Source organism: Taeniopygia guttata, chromosome Z (assembly GCF_048771995.1).
Source record: "Taeniopygia guttata chromosome Z, bTaeGut7.mat, whole genome shotgun sequence".
Lineage (NCBI taxonomy): Eukaryota > Metazoa > Chordata > Aves > Passeriformes > Estrildidae > Taeniopygia > Taeniopygia guttata.
The window spans coordinates 81221216-81238448 of NC_133063.1; the positions used below are offsets into that span (position 1 = coordinate 81221216).

Consider the following 17233-nt stretch of genomic DNA (forward strand, 5'->3'; position numbering starts at 1 on the left):
CCAGGTGTTGCTCTACTTGGTGATGTTTGGGAACAGGTAAAGTCACCTGTGCCAGGGCACTGGGGGACTTAATTAGCCTTGATGAAGTGATCATCTGTACAGTGTCATTAGTGGAGTGCACTTAATATTTGGTAACATTTTTCTGCTGTAACTCAGTGCATTCCTGATTTTTGCACTTCCCAATAGTATCTTAGCCAGAGGTGTCTGAGCCCCCCGAGCCAAGGGTTTGGGTTTCACACCCTCTGTGCCTGAGCTCAGCGAACACTGGCAGGTGGGATGTGCTGGCTGGAAGCACTGCCAGCCTGCAGGTTTGGTTTCAGAAGGATTTGGTCTGCACACTGTGGTATTTTCAGTCCAGAATTGAAGATAATCACATAATCCCAGCGAACTGCAGCTCTTGCTACATTCACAGTTTGGCAAATTCACAAATTGCTTCTTTAGCAGCGCTGACATTGCTCAAGGTAGAGCATGGATGGGCAGGGTGTGGAAGCAATAAACTATTGTGGTGCTGCTTTAAGACCCAGATTTTGATTAGGTGGTAGTTTGGACCTGGGATTGTGGAAGGGGTGCCTGCCCAGGACAGAGGGGTTGGAAGGAGATGAGCCTTCAGGTCCCTTCCAACCCAAACCACTCTGAGATTCTGCTCACTCAGGATACATTTTTACTGAAAATATGATGGTGCTTTGAAATGCTAAATAGCACCTCATGGATCAGCTACAAAGATCCATTCATAAAAGTGTTTTTCTAGTTGACCCAGCTGCAGGTAAAATCCTGTAAAAATGAGCTTTAAACCTAATTCAGTAAACCCAGAGGGCGGATTAATGTGGGAATTTAAAAGCATGTTAACTCTTGACTCAGAGGAAACATCCAGGAATTAGGAATGAAACGTGTGTGTTGTGTCTCTAACATGAATTTCAAGGCATTCTGTGGTTTTATGCTGTGTTTTCCCTGCCTCAGGCCCTCGGAGGTGTCCCAGGGAGTCAGCCCCTCCTGCCCAGCGGGATGGACCCCACACGGCAACAGGGTGAGTGTGGGACCTCTCCACAGTGCTGTCCTCACAAACTGCACCTTTCTTCCTGCAGTTCCTTTGGCTTTTCTGTTAATTAGAAAGAGATGGTTCATTAAAAGTAGCTGTAGAAGGTGATTGTGTCTTGCATAATTAAATACGTTGTGCATTGCATATATAAATATAATGTATTTTGTATTTTGCTTGCAGGTCATCCAAACATGGGTGGGCCAATGCAGAGGATGACTCCTCCAAGGGGAATGGTGCCATTAGGACCACAGGTATTTTCTACAGATGGGTTATCCTTAATGACAGGTCTTTATTTAGTCTGTATTCTCTGTCTTTGCATAGCATGAAGAAGCCCAGGACTTGTTTCCATAATCTCTTTTTAAAACAAACCTCCTGTTTTACAAAAAAAGCATCTGTTCTAAGTTGCAGCTGTACAAAATCAAAATGAAAAATCTGTCATTTTCATTAATATTTGGAATTAAAAGAAGAATCCCTTCACTTGCATTTTTTAGAAAAATGTGTGTTGTAATCAAAGACTGATACTGGCAAGGGCAACCAGGAGTGGAGTGGGTGTTTCCTCTTCCTCCTCATTGATTATGCTGTTTAGGAGGAAAAGATTAATATTCTCTAACTTTGACAAAAATACCTCTCCAAATTCTGTAAAGTTTTTCTGTCATCCACTGTTGATCTACATTTTGGCACGTGCAGCAGAGATTTTAGTGTGAAGTGAGATGTCCAGCTACCATTTGTCCCCATGTCCACCTCGAGTATCTCTGTGGCTCTGTCCCAGAGGGACAAGGCAGGGGACAAACTTTATGTCCTGATGCATCCTGGAACACGAATCCAGGAGGCTCCTCCGTGTTTTGTCAGCACTCCAGTGAGCAGCACGTGGGTGGTGGTGTTCCTCACTGGTGCTGCCAGTGTTTTGTTTCACAGTGTGCTTGTTGTGCCCACACTGTGCATTTTTGCTTCCCCATTTCAGATAATCTCCCTGGTGTCTTCTTGTTTGAATAACAACTAAATTCTAAATTATTGAATAGCTTTGTCGTCCAAGTGTGTTCACAACTGTCTGTGCAATTTTGGGTCTTCTTGCTATAAACCATTCGTGCAGTACTTCACAACCTCTACTGAGTGGCCAGCAAAACATATATAAATATAAAATAAAATATTTTTGCTGTTTTTTTAATGTGGCCCTGAAAGATATTGGAAGTAAAAGAGAAGCTCTGCTGTGCTGCCATGTGAGATTGAGCTGATCCTTTATGCAGCACCATTAGTCACACAGCAGGCAAATCTCATGCCACTTTTTATGAGGATAATTTTTTTCCATTTTTTAAGTGTTTTTGTAAGCTTCTTCTTTCTTGTGCTCAACATCCTAACCTACACAAAATTTAATTCTATAAAATTGAAGTTCAGAAATGACTCCATAATTGGATCACCAAATACCTGGGCTCTGCAGAGAGCATCACTGATCTGAAAGGACACCTGTAGGGTGGCCCTAGTGGCAGTGCTGTTATTTAGGGCAAAGGAGTAAATCTGTTTAGGATTAGCAGTAATTACAGGTGAGAGATTGTCAGCTGAGACAGATTGTTCTGCTTTTATTCCACTGAATAAAAATAGGTGTAATTTATATTTTTGTGTAAGTAGTGGAGTCAAACTTTGATCATGATATCAGGATATAAACTCAGATTTTATGGGTGTGGGGAATTTAATTTGTTAGCATTGCTAGGACATTATTTACCATATTGAATACTCCTCATTTTGATTATCACAGACCTGGGGTAGTGGAAAGTGTCCCTGCCCAGGCCAGGGTTGACACTGGATGGGCTTCAAGGTCCAGTCCTGGGATTCTGTGATTTATTAAAATTGAATCACGGAAAGAGAAATGTAATGGTACATTAGAAAAGTTATATCATGTGGTTTAATTTTATAGAAACATAATGAAACCCAGGTAGATATAATGCCATCTGATATCTCAGAATCTTAGTAGAGGGCTCTGATTTTGAATTGCCTTGGTTTAGAAGTTGAATTCATTATAAAACCTGACCTTTTCTGGCCATTAAGCTGAGCCCAATATTTGTAAAAAGTATAATTCCCCTGAAACCAAGTTAACCATTCTTAGCCAATTTCTGTTGCTTGTATTGTTTCTCTTTGGGGTTAATGATCCCGATTTTTAGTCACCAGTCAGGAAATCCTGAAAGCATGACTGGCATGGCCTGTCCTGGCAGCAGTTGCACAGGGATGTCATTAACCTGCTGTCCTCTCTTTCCCCCTCCTCTTTGGTTTTGTTTTTTTGTTTTGTGGTAGTCTGACCCTTGGTTGTCGTTGCAGAACTATGGAGGTGCCATGAGACCCCCTCTGAACGCTTTAGGTGGGCCGGGGATGCCTGGGATGAACATGTAAGCACAACACAAATCCTCCTGTACCTAGAGAATGCCATTATTGCATTGCAGAAGGCGCAGTTGGGATAGACAAGGCAAGGAGAACGTGCTTTGATGACCAGTAAATCCAATTTTAAGAAGTGAACCCACAGCCTTACAGGAGCCTTGGCTGTCCTAACAAGTCTGTACAAATTCTCAGTTTTTTTTTCACAGATAAAACTTCAAATACTGAGAATATTTTGTCAATATAATCACTGATATATACTTGTATGCATTTTTAAAAATTATATTATATATATTTCTACTTACTAAATATCTTGTGAGGAATGTTTTTTCTCTGCAAAATAAATCACTACTTAATTGTAGCAAAGTACCCTTTGTCTAGAACTACTTATAAGAGAGAGAAAAACATGATTGATTTGAAAGTCTTCCTCAGCTGCAGTTCTTATTTCCTTAAATGCATTTATTTCCAGTCTAAACAGATAGAGGATCTTTACAGATATGAGTGTATTTCTGTCAGTTTTTCTGTGCATCTCTGGGTCTGAAAAATCATCTGGTAAAAATGGATATAATCTGAGTTCATATTTATTCTAAACATGAATTTAGCCATGGCAGGGTGTTGCACCTTATATCCCTGAAGACAGCCTCCCTTTTAAATGTGTAGAAATACTTCCAATGTAACACTGAGAAAGCAGTAAAGGTTTCTATATGCTTTTCTCATTATCACAGATACCAATTTTTACTCTAGTTTTTATAGAAAATATAATTAAGAAATCATAATTTTCATTTCAAGTAAAAAGTTACCTCTGAAGAAGTCAGAGAGGTAGAGAAGTATATAATGTAATTTTAAAATATCCACCATGTCTCTAATTGGTTTGGATTTCCAGACACGCATTGAAATCTTTAAACCAATAAATTAAAATCAGAAGTTGTGTGTTGCTGTATCATACACATCACATATGGGGATTTAAGACAATTCTAGGAACCTTCCTGAGGGTAGGTATTTATGTTTTTCAATTAAACTGATGTGGAAAAAATATTTAGACATTTGAAATTCAGTGTGAGTCAAGTATAGACCCCGTAGAGGTTTTCCTCAGCATAAGACTGTATGAAAAGAGGAAATTACCTTTCCAGAAGTTAATTGAGGGATAGATAAGATATTTTGAAACTATTTATAAATATAAATGAGAGTTTACACAGTGTTCTGTATGACAAAAAGATTTCCCGGCCTACCAGAAAGGGAGAAGAAGGATTGAAGTACTTCTATTGCTGCTTTTTATAAACACATTTTATCAAAGGGTTGCTGTGAGTCAGGATTCTTTGGATTGCATTTTCAGGACATGAGAGTGTTTCCCTACTGTAAATTTACTGCTGTTCCTGAAGTTGTAGTGATGCCTCAGCTCAGGGCTGGCCTGGGGGAGTGGCAGAGGATGAACCCAAATGTACTCCCCTTACCCAGCTGGGAAATCACATTTCAGCTGTGCGCAGGGATGTCCCTTCACACCTGAGTGTTTTCTTTACATGACAATTTCCCACCGCTCTGTTCTTCATTTTCTTGGGTTTTTGGCAGCCTCGAGTGCAAAAATGAGTGCTCCACAGAAACAGCTGCCGTTTAAAATCCAGCTTTTCCTCCTTGGAATGCAAAGGGAAGCTGCTTTGGTTAAGAACAGACTATCTGCCAAATAAAATGTTACAGTTTTTCTGGGTGAGAAAGTGTTCCTGGTGGTCAGAAATGGCAGCCTGAGGGCTCATAAGGCATCATTTCAGTCGTACAATCCACAAATGCAGCACAGCTGGGTGATTCCTTGCTTTGTCATCAGTAACACCATCAGATTTCTGCTGGACACAGCTGATGCCCAGCCCAGGTTCTTCCACAGAATAACTTCATTTTAGGCTGTAAGTTTTTTCAGTTGGAACTTGGCATAGTAATTTTTAGGAAGATTTAATGTCTCTGCCAGTTTTTGGAAGAAAAAGGCAGATTTCAGGGAGCAGTGTTACATTTCACTGGTGATTTTTCACTGTGTGACCTGCAGTGCTGTCTCCAGCACTAAGAATATCTCAGTCATGCCTCAGATTAAAAAAAAAAAAGAAAAAGAAAAAGGTGTGATTTTGTCTTTTAACTTCAATTCACAAACTCGAGTCTAGATGTTTCATTTCCTGATGGAATATATTTGCCTCTTGGGAAACTGGAATTTCAGACTTACGTTTTTTCAAGCCAGGATTGACACTTACAGGACAAACTCTTTTAAAAATTGCAGGAAAAAAAAACCAAAATTGGTCATAGCAACAGAGCCTTTGGGAAGTGTTTTGGAATTGGTACTTATATGATTATGTTTTATGACCTTTTTGGTGCTTCCAAAATAAACATTTAGTAAAAGACAAAAGACCTGCTTGCATGGAATTTAAAAAAAAAAAAATAAAAATTGCAGTCTGGTGGTTTTTATGTGTGTTTTATAAGCATTTGGCTCCACAAAATCCATGTGGCTTTCCAGCAGAATCTGCTTCAGTGATTTTTAAGTCTATACTGAAAGCTGTCCAATAAATCTGAAAATTCCAACAACTTTTTAGATGAAAGGTGAGTTCCCATGTCTCAGTGTGTAATTTCTGAGTTTCCACACTGCTGTGGCTTAACCCAGTTGTGTTTCTGAGTCAGTACATGTCACAGAAAGGAGTGCGAGGGTTTGGGGTGAAAACAGACTTTTAAGTGTTGTTACAAATATTCCTGATTTTTCTGAAAGAAATTATTCAATAAACCAATGAAAAATAAAAAAAAAGAACAGCAAGGGAAAAAAAACAAAAAAAACCCAAAACCCCAAAAAAACCCAGTTAAATTTCACTATGTGATTATCAGCAGAGGAGAAATTGCTGAATATTTGACCTGAGGAGCATTTCCCTGCTCGGTCTTTCATTGAATGAAGCAGAAAAGACCATACCAACATTCTTGATTTCCAGCATTCCAACAATAAAGGCAGTGGAAATAAATACATTTTCTGTTAATTTTTTTTGGAGATTGTTCCTTTATTGTTTCATCAACAATGTAATAAAAAAATAAGATACAATATTAAATCCCTCAGGCAATGTATGCTCTTAATAGTTTTTATTTCTGCAAGATTTAGAAAACTTTCAGAACTCATTAATAAAGGGTGATTTTTTCTCTCTGTTTCAGTCTCTCTCCCATGCCTGGTGAGCTGCAGTTGTTAATGTTGCTTTTCTACAGCTAATGAGGCCAAAAGGCCATTGAAAATGTGAAAGTATTGTCATCTGCTCTGCTTCTCTGTTGTCAGGGCCTTCAAAAAGTTATTAAATCTTGTTTGTAAACAAGCAGGAGCTCTTGGAACTCCCAGAAATAATTATGTGTTTGAGACTGATTTCAACTCTGTGTCTGTGAACATGGACATTTTACCTCTGCTGTGTCTGAATCCCCTCTGGATTGTTAAGAGATGAAGCCTCGCACCCAAAATACTTTTCTTGGTTTAGCTGAGAGTGAGAAACTTAAAATAACAGCTAAAGTTGTGACAAAAACCCTCTGAGGGTTTTCTGGGTGTAATAGATGGAATTTACTATCACAGCTGTTGTTAACATCACAGTCATCATCCTCATCCTCATCACCATACAGGGATCATAGCAACGTATTTTGTATGGCTTGTTCTTCCATAAATTAGGTGTTCCCAAAACATTTATTAGCTAACTGCACAAGTTTTGCTAATGAAACCTGACTGTACTGCAGTATTCTAGATCCCCAGTAAATGAATGCACCATCAGTACTTCAGGCATGTGCTTAATTATGTGAGCAAGATTACTGGTTTTATGGCTGAGCATTTATTTATTTTATGACTTAAATTTATTTTCTGAGTAGTAAATAAATTAATCAACTCACCAAATGATCGAATAGCAGTGCAACAACAAAAATTCTGCTCTTGCATTTTAACTTCGTGTAGTTATGCTTTGTAAACACACTTTAGTTTGAAAAAAAGCCATTTCCTTCCTCCAGAAACAGGTTATTCAGATTTTTTTCCTCAGAGCTGGTCAGAGGATGGGGATGGTTCTGTGTCTCATCATTCTTCTTCTGTTTCAGGGGTCCTGGGGGTGGTAGACCTTGGCCAAACCCAACCAATGCCAATTCTGTAAGTAAATATTACAAATATATTTGATATCTGTTGTATTTAGGGAAATACCTTCATGCCAGACCCAGCAATGCTGTAACATAATGGTTGTCCTGGGATCCTACATGAACAGCAATGTCTGATACTTGTCCAGAACGCAGAAAATCTTCATTTTCGTTCAGGGATCATGTATCATCACTTTAAAAACTGTCAATTTTTGGCATGTGTAGATGGATAAGGTGGGTCTGGCTTGCTCTGCTAAACAGCTCTTCCTGGTTTTCTCACTTTTGGGTTTTTAATTCTATTAGTGAAATGCTTCAATTTTCTTTTGCATGTACTCCATTAAAATTTATATTTTTTAGCTGATAGTTAAAGTTTTTTCAGCCTCTGAAATCAGTTGGCGAGTCCAATAGTGGATTTATTTGTAACAGTAATTTGGCTGACAGGTTGTCTGTAGAGAAAGTTGTGTTTGTCAGTGTAGTACAGTACAGTTGCTGCTCCCACAACAGCACTGGCCTGTGTCCCTTTGGAGAGAATAACAGCAAAGGCAGCAAGAAAAGGAAACCAGATTATTCACAGGATTTCTCCAGGACACTGTCCTTAAGAAAAACATAAAAATAGAAGTAAATTCCAGTATCTTCTAAGGTGAAAGATGTGGTAGTTTCTCTTCCTTTTATGGTGAAGATTGTATTCAAAATTAGGTATCTCTAAGAACACACAAATTCAGTTCATGCTTGGCTGACTCCGATGTCCTGCTGACTGAAATGCAAGTGTTTGCTGCCTGAGTCCATAAACCTTATAAACTAAATTGCCTTAGTAATCTTATACCTTAGCATTTTAATACTTTATTTTTTTATAGTCATTACTTTGAAATTGCTGAAGAGAGGTGTTTATTTTGACAGCAGAAGAATTTTCCCCCATGACTTTAGCCCTGTCTGTAGTTACTCTAATTGAATGAGCTGGAGCCCATCCCAGCGCAGAGGGACCAAAAAAATCACTGTTTTTTCTGTTGATGTTACAGATACCTTATTCCTCAGCCTCTCCTGGGAACTATGTGGTGAGTGCCTTTGTGTGTGTTTGTCGAACTCACATCTCATTTGGGCAGGGAAGCAGCAGCTGAGATGTTGAGGGAAGCCCCCCTGTGCTGGCTGGGAGCTGAACATCTGTCCTGCACCGAGGTTCCCTTCCCCTCTGCTGCAGATGTGGGTGCTCAGCGCCAGAATCGCTGTCAGCCTGCTCCAAATTGCCCTCAGTGCTGCTTCACCTCAGAAAACATTTCTGTACCTGACACAGTGCAGTGCAGTGCATTCCAAATAATGAAGGACAAGGAGCCCCTTGGCTTTCCCAGATAAACCATGTTGTGTGAGAGTTTCTGAGCTTCTGCAGGAAAAAAGTGTTAATGCTGGATGTGTCTCTGTCACTAGAGATTAACTTTGTTTATTGTTTCAGACTCTTTATTGTTGCTGCTGCACTCAGGTTATTTGTATGGCTGAGGAGCTCTTCTAAGGCAGATTGCTTATTCTGTTTTTATCACATGCACAGGGCTGGTGTCACTGGGTGACAAGGGAGAATTGTATCATTAAAAGCAATTTATTTTGTAATTTATTTAGACAATTAGCTGGGTAAAAAGTTATGATTCTCACAAATGTCTGTAACTATAAGCCTCATTTTGTCACAACTTAGTGGAAACAGCTAATATTTGCTGTCTCCAAATCAGTTCTTTAATGCACAACTGTTTGGAGGAGGTTTTGTGGCTTTGCCACGTTCTGTTGTTGAAGAATTTAAAGACATTTTGGGAATATTTGACTTCATATAGAGAGCAAATGTTTGGGGATGAGGGATGGGCTGGAGAGCTCTTAAAAATGTTTTTAGAGAAAAGATTAGTAATCTGGAATTATTCACTTTGAGAACTTAGTAAGATTAATCTATATATAATATATTAATATATACTGATATAAAACCTTATCTACTCATATATAAGTACATATAATACATATCAATATATAAATATATACTTTTAATAAATAATATATTAATATATACTAATATAAAACCTTATCTACTCATATATAAGTATATATAATATGTATCAACATATAAATATATACTTTTTATAAATAAATAAAATTATATTCTGAGTGAAAATAGTTGATACCAAGAAACTCTCTAAGAGAAGAAAAAACACAAACAATGAGAGTAAAAGCAAACTTTAAATTAGATGCAAAACATAATGAAGACAAGTAACTTCTCTCATAAATGATCACGTAGTTGTTCCTACATCTCTTTATGTAACATTGAAAAACATGCAGAAAGAGCCCTTAAGAAAAATCAAGTAACTGAGTTCAGTACAGAGGTGTGTAGCTAAAAAGTATATGGAGAGCCTGTGATGCCTAGGGAGTCATATGGATATGAATAAAATGTGGATATAAATTTACCAGTAGAAGGTAAATTTATAGGCAAAAATTATATGGACAGATATCCTGTAAGCAGACAGAACATCCAGACCCTTGAAATCACTGCCACTGAAATTATATCCCTGTCTGAAACAGAATATCTGCTGTTTTAAATGATAACAAAAGAGATAAAGTACACTAATAGCCATATGGCAGTGAAAATAATAATTAATAGCAGCACTCTGTGTATATTTTATTATGGAAAGTCAATATTTCTTGACTTTAATTGATGAAGGCATTTTTACCAAAGTGGAAGTTGGTGGTTTTTCATATTAACATAAGGAGTTCAACAAACATAAGAAGCATGATGTTATGTTTCTGTTCTTAGTAAATGATTAGGGTGATTTGAATAAAATTTCTGGAGAAATCTTAAAGAACCTTAAACTTGTTTAACAGCCAGAGCATTTTGTGCTTCTTAGTCTTGATAAAATTTGTGACCTGGAAATAACCAAAACGTTAAAAAATATTCATTCCTTGTAGTGGGGGGTTTTTGTGTGTCTGTTTTATGTTGTTTCTAACCTTTTAACTCATACTACCTGATTATTTTTACTCTCCCCAGGGTCCTCCAGGAGGTGGAGGGCCGCCAGGAACACCCATCATGCCTAGTCCTGCAGGTACTGAAATATATTTGGAAATAACACAATTATAAGGGATTTCAGGAATTTAATAAAGAATCAGATAACTAGATTATTTGGTCTATATTTTCTGTATCAGGCCTTTTTTCCCCTTCTTGCTAACCTCTCCAGTACAGGAGGGTAGGGAAGTTTCCTATCTGGCCTTGAAAACTAACTGCACCAGTATATTGTATTAATTGAATACAATTCCAGGGATTTAAATACATAACAATAAAAATCAAAACCAAAACAATTAAAACCCCTCAAAAAATGCCTGTGTGTTCTGACATGAGCCAGGATAGCAGACAGGCTTTTTTCCACAAGCTGGGGACAGCCAGGGATGTGTATTGCAAAAGTTTCTGGTGGACAAAGAACTTTTTGCCTGCCTCACTGAATATTAAAAATAACTTAATAGTCTGATTTTACTTAAGGCTAAAGGCTTTTCTATTTCCCCTTTTCCACAGACAGCATCTTTGAATGTTCTAGTGATACGTAGTGCTATATAAGGGATTAATGCTTAGAAAATCATCTTGGAAATATTAATTAGTAGACAAAATCCTTGATTTATCTTTCTGTTGTACACAGAAGAGCATTGGGTGTGGAATGGGCTTGTGGAGGGTCTGTGTGCAGAGTGCTGAGCTCTTATTTTCTGTGCAGATACTGATTTTACAGAGTTGCCAATATGTTTTTTTAATCACACTGCCCCACTTAGGGATGTACACAGACTTTTATCAGGTCATTGTCCTTTCAATTTTCATCATTTTGGGGTTTTTCTGCAAACATTGCACCAGGCTGTGCCATGAAGATAGATCAGCTGAAGCCTCCCCCAGGAGTGAAGGATCTTTGCACTGAAGATATATTCAAAATCATATGGACTTGGCTGGGATGAGAGTAAAAAACTGTAACAGTCTGTTTAAGGAGAAGTGTTTTATCATTTATTACAGATAGAAAACAAATTACTGGAAGTACTGATAAGAAACAAACTCCCGTTCTATGGATAATGTTGAAGATGAGTGAAGAAATTGAGAACTCCAGGAAACAGGGTTTTAGGAATTAAAGAGTTACAGATTCTTGGTGATTTATAAACCTTTTAACAGTCATGCATAAAGCTAGAGCCCAGAAATACTCACTTGGGGGCTATGGCAATTATTTCTTTTCATAGCCCTGTTGTGTGGCAGCAGTGGATAGAAAGAGAATAAAATCTGCCATTATATTGCCACTGTGTATGGGATTGAGGCACAGTAATAATATGAACAAAATGACAGGAAATGTATGAGGTGAGTAATTTTATTGAAAAGTGTATTTTAGCACTTAAAATAATCTCTTATTACAGATTCAACCAACTCTGGAGACAACATGTACACTTTAATGAATGCTGTGCCACCTGGGCCCAACAGACCTAATGTAAATATGAGTTTTCTTACATCCTTTTTTGAGTACTGCAGCCTTTTGTTTATCCAAACACTGACTTTCCAGCAGCTATCATTATTGCTAAGCTTTCCATTTTAATGGGCCACTCTTCAGGTATGGGCCTCTGGGGAAAAATAACTCTAGTGGAACTTAAAAATAAATATATGTAGATATGCTAAGTCATTAAGCAGTAAATTGCAGATTGTTTGGCTATAACAGTAGTATCTTTTAAGTGTGTGGAGAGCTAAATTTAAGGTTAATTATGTAATTGGACAGAAACTTCTCAAGTTGTGAAGGTGATGAGGAGCTTTCCAACTTAGGATAGGTGAGGTGGGGTTTGAAAGCTGATGAATTTAAGGGAGTTATAGAAGTTCCCTATAACTTCAGTGGGGATAGGGCTGAGTTGCCAGCAGCAGTCTGAAAAGTCATACAAAGAGACTGAAGTAAATAATAAATTATTACTGTGTTGAATTCCAGCCTACAGAGATGAGAAACTCCAAAAATCGTGAAAGTGACCAAAAAAATTGCTGGTTTTCAGTCTTCACGAGACATCTTCTCTTAAAGATGTGGATGGGATTTAAGAGTCTCTTCTCATTCAGAGCTGAGAATTTGTCCTTACTTTTTTTCCCCTTCTCCTGAGGAATATTTCTTCTTTATTGGTTATTTTGTCTTTATAGGTTGTGTGATAAATAATTGTGCCATTTTTAATGCCTGCTCCTTTTGTAGTTTCCACTGGGGCCAGGCTCAGATGGACCCATGAGCGGACTGGGTGGAATGGACTCACACCATATGAATGGATCATTAGGTAACAGTAAATACTGCCAGCATGGTGACTTCTCAGTGGCAGTGCCTTTTCTGTGACTAATTCATGCAGTTCTGTGGAAGTCAGATTGTTAAAGTGTATGGAAAAAGTTCTGTGTACATCAGTAAGATGAAGGGAATGATTTGAAGAGGCAATGAAAAAGAAAGTCATTGAAGCTCAGTGTTATTGTGGACAATAACAACTCAGCATAGGCCTCTATCTCCTAGAGAGAATTACTTTTTTTGTTTTAGGAAACAAGTCCCTGAGATGTTAGATTACTTTATACAGGGACACTTTTACAGCCTTTCTTTGCCTATTGCAATCCTAAAATGGATAGTTGGTTTATCTACTAATGATGCATATTGCATTCATGTCCAAGAAAGTCTGTGTGAGCAGCAGCCACACCTTTTCCTGTGGCTTTCTACAGGCTGAGAATTCTTCCCTCTCAGCTGAAATGAAAATGTAAATTGCAGCAGTTATGCAAGGATTTTATATGTACCTAGCACATAATTTATCCTTTTGGCCCATGACAAAATAACTCCTGATAACATCTATGTATCTGACTTCTTTGGAGAGAGAAATCATATTCCTTCTCAGCCCTAGTTTGCCTGGCCCTATGAAACAGCTGTTTCAGTCTTCTCCATTTTGACTGTTCTGTTGTGATACTCTCCTAGTTTTGTACACAGTACTCTTCCAGAATTTGAAAATACGTGGTTTTTGCTGCTAAAAAAAAAGCTTTTCTTCGTTCATCCATCCTAAAATTGCATTTCCTTCATTCTCTGCTTTTCCTGAGGTGAGAGCTACAGCATGTGAAAAACACCCTCAGTTTTCAATAGTCTTGCACTCACTATATTTACTTTTATTTGGTTTCCATTCCTCTGCTCATCAGGATAATCTGTTTTCTTCCAAGAGATACTCAGTACATGTAGTGCAGCAAAAGTTGGTGGAGCCTCAGACTGATTGAGTGGATTGACCTCTACCAACTGTAAAATTTTACAAAGTTGGTTGTTTTTTAAAACGTTGATGTTGCACTGTGTATTTCCTGTGAAAAAAAATTATTGGATTAGCTTTAGCTCAAAACTAACTGAGCAATTGTCTGTTTTAATTTAGGCTCAGGAGACATGGACAGTATTTCCAAAGTGAGTATCTGATCAAATATCTGGAATTTTTAGGGTTTTTCACTCTAAACTCATTTCCTTTGTCTCTGTTATGAAACCTTTTGTTATGTGCCTTTATTATATCATAACTATATTTTATATAATTACCTCCAATTCATAATCTGTTTGATCATGTTGTAGTCTTTGATACTCTTAAAATAAATGGAAACAATTCTAATAATCAATTCTAGTCAATGTAAATTTGGGACAATCTTCTTAGGGTGTTGCAGGATTGGGTTTGTCACCTCTCTAAGAATGTTAATATCTTAATCCTCAGGATATAATTCCCAAAAACTAGATTAAGAAGTAGTTTCAAAAGAAGCACTGTTTTGATACCACAAGCATTAAATAGCTGGAAAAGGATGTGAGCTTAATCTGCAGAGATTTTAAATCTGCAAAAATAATACTTGAATGCATTAGTTCAGTAAAAATAAAACTGCTATGGATGTGATCATCATTAATTTAGGAATTAATAAGATGATGTGGTGTTGGTAAAGGGGCATAAATAAAGAGGACCCTGTGTTCTTAAATTTTATAACATTTGCAGACTCTTGATGACCACATTGCCTCAGTTGTGCTGTGCTGGGCTGCACAGTGAGGGATTCAATAAACCCCTCCTGTGAGGTGCCCAGCATACAGCACATTTTTAATTAAAGTCTATGTTTTTTCTGCACTATTTTACTGCAAACTGCACCATTTTTTTTAAGGGAAAAAAAGCCAAAACATTTGCATTCCCATGGGATAATTTTTAAAGCCTTATTCCAATTTCTAGGTGTTCAGTATGTGCTGGTACAGGTATCAGCAGCTCTGAAAACTTGGGTCCTAAACTATTTACCTGGAAGTCTCATAATGTGTTAATCTGCATGAAAAACTCATGGAAATAACATTTGATCTATATGTTTTTTAAATAATGAAAAGAAAAATGCTGTTAATTTTGCCTGTAAGACAGCTGTCCATAGAAAAGGGATCCAGTCCTGGCAGAATCAGTACAGCTCACAGAATTCATAGCTTTGTAGAGGAGATTTTGACTAAATTGGCTGAATGGCAGAACATGTAGTATTTTATGAAGTCCAGACAAGGGCACTTAGTGAACTGAAATTATTCATAATGTTTATGTTAAATAAACATTATTAACCTGCATTTATTGTAATGCCCATGGAATTTGTGCAGGCAGCAGGGGCACTCTTGCTTTGGAAAATCCCAGTTGGAGCTATAGTGCTGAACTCCAAGTGGCCACAAAAGCAGCCTGGGGGAGTCACTAAAATGGCATTTTTTCAGGAGTTTCGCCCTTTGGGGCTGGTGTGCTCAGTTCTACACAGAGCAAGATAAAACAGGGAGAAAATCCCCCAGGAATGAGGAAGAGTGTGGGAGCATCATATGAAATAAGTGTGCCAAGGTCTGAATGGTGCTGGCTGTTGAGGCCAGTGGCAGTGAGGTGTTTTTGTAGCCTGGCCTCTGTGTAACACAGGCTGGGGCTGCCCTGAATTAATGCTGCTGAAGGCACAGCAGCAGGGCAGAGCCAAGGCAAGAGGTGCAACCTCCTCTGAGCTGTGGGTCCCCAAATGTGTGGTGTGCTGGCCTCACTGGGGAGCAGACTGAATTAACTGGTGTCAATAACCTCATTAGGCTTTGGTTGTCCAGTGGTCCTGAGGATCACAGCTGTGGAAGTAGTGAATTAGACTGAAGAAAGCAAAAGGGCTAAGGCAGGGCTTTTGACCCAACTCTGAGCTGCATGTCAGATGCTTGCATGTCATGTATGTAATTAGTTTGGTATTTATATTTCTACTGCATTCCATTTTTCTGAAATTAAAAAAAAAAAAGCCAAGGAAAGAGCTGTCATAGATGCAAGGATTTCATTATGAGGTTCATGGTTTCACTCCTCCTTTTCCCTGACTACTCTTTTTCCATCATTTCCATCTTTTTCTGAGTAGGGGATGTATCAGATGGAAAGAGGATTGCCCATGGTCCAGGCTGGGCAGGGTTCTGCAAAGCAGCTTTGTGAGAGCACCTGACTAATGGCAGTGTGTACAATAACCATGTGTGAGCTATTGATGCACAATAATTCCTGTGGCAATTACCTTGTTTCACCCATTCTCCTTCTGAAGTTGAAGAGGTCGCTGTGCAGTTCTGTAAGGAAAAGAGTAACAATTAATTTTTTGAAGGCTTTAGGCTGTTACTATTCCAGTGAATTGTGACCAAGATGAGCAGCCCTCAGGCATGGGCCCATGCAAAGGTCTGTGCAGACCTGATCCATCCTGCCTTTAAGTACATCTTTGTCTATCTTTAAGTACATAACCATAACTCACACATGTCAGGGCTCACAGATGTGGCTGCATTCAACCACATGATTTAATGTGCTGACAGGACTTCCTCATATCCCTGCTGCAGCCTTTTATAGCTTTTCTTGACTTCAGCAGGAGCAGATGCTGGCTATAGCCTGAAAATGAGGCACAGGTAAATAATCCTTGCTTCAGGGAAGAGAACATTACTTAACAGACTAAAATTAGTCATTGAATCATGCAGAACCCTGCTGGGGCTGATTTTTCATCCTTGAGAGGCCCAGTGCACTGCACAGTGCACCTGAGTGTACCAAGTTCTGTGTGGAGCATGCCCTGGGCTCACCTGGTGAGGCTGGAAATGAACCAAAACCTCCAGCACTGAACCTGTGCTTTGTACTCTTTTTAACAGAACTCTCCCAGTAATATGAGCATGAGCAACCAGCCTGGCACTCCCAGGGATGACAGTGAGATGGGTGGAAACTTCCTAAACCCTTTCCAGAGTGAGAGTGTAAGTATTTCATTTCCTGGGTTCTTGGATTGCAGAGGTGAACCTGTATATGTGGCCTTCTGTTTAGAAAAAGAAAATTTACAAGTTTTGTAGTGTGCTTGTTGTGCAGCACTGTTGTGGATGTTTTCTAATAGTTTCTGAAAGTATAGTATTGAGTTGAATAAAAAATTCTGTGCAAAAGAGAGCTGAAACTGGAATAGGTGGGAGGCATAGGATTACTGCAGAAACTCTCTGGGCCAGGAGGTCAGTGAAAGAGCAGGATTTACACTGAAGCATGTGATGAGAGCACCAGTAGATTCCATATTGCAAAGATGCAGTGTGCTGTTACACCCATAAAAGGCAGAGGTTCCCACTAGTGTTCATTCTGGGGAAAATTATGCTTATTTTTTTTAAAATATGGAATGCTCAAAGGAGCAAAATGTGGTCTAAACATTTTACAGAGCAAGACTGTAGTGTTGTCATACTCATGTGCCTGAAGCTGGGTTTCTAAATCCACGTCTAGGTCCCTAAATAG

The 17233-nt window shown here is 38.5% G+C and overlaps 1 protein-coding gene across 4 annotated transcripts in view; it reads left to right on the forward strand.

Moving 5' to 3' along the window:
- SSBP2 (single stranded DNA binding protein 2) overlaps positions 1-17233 on the forward strand; it is a 136865-nt gene that overhangs the window by 105699 nt on the left and 13933 nt on the right. For 2 of the 4 annotated variants that reach the window (XM_030258308.4, XM_030258310.4), the window contains 10 exons: positions 958-1024; positions 1217-1287; positions 3320-3411; positions 7469-7517; positions 8518-8553; positions 10509-10563; positions 11897-11967; positions 12700-12778; positions 13886-13914; positions 16621-16719. In XM_030258308.4, coding sequence (XP_030114168.1) covers positions 958-1024; positions 1217-1287; positions 3320-3411; positions 7469-7517; positions 8518-8553; positions 10509-10563; positions 11897-11967; positions 12700-12778; positions 13886-13914; positions 16621-16719 — 648 coding nt within the window. The remainder of the gene's footprint in view (positions 1-957; positions 1025-1216; positions 1288-3319; positions 3412-7468; positions 7518-8517; positions 8554-10508; positions 10564-11896; positions 11968-12699; positions 12779-13885; positions 13915-16620; positions 16720-17233) is intronic. The other 2 variants (XM_030258309.4, XM_030258311.4) reach the window with 1 other exon arrangement.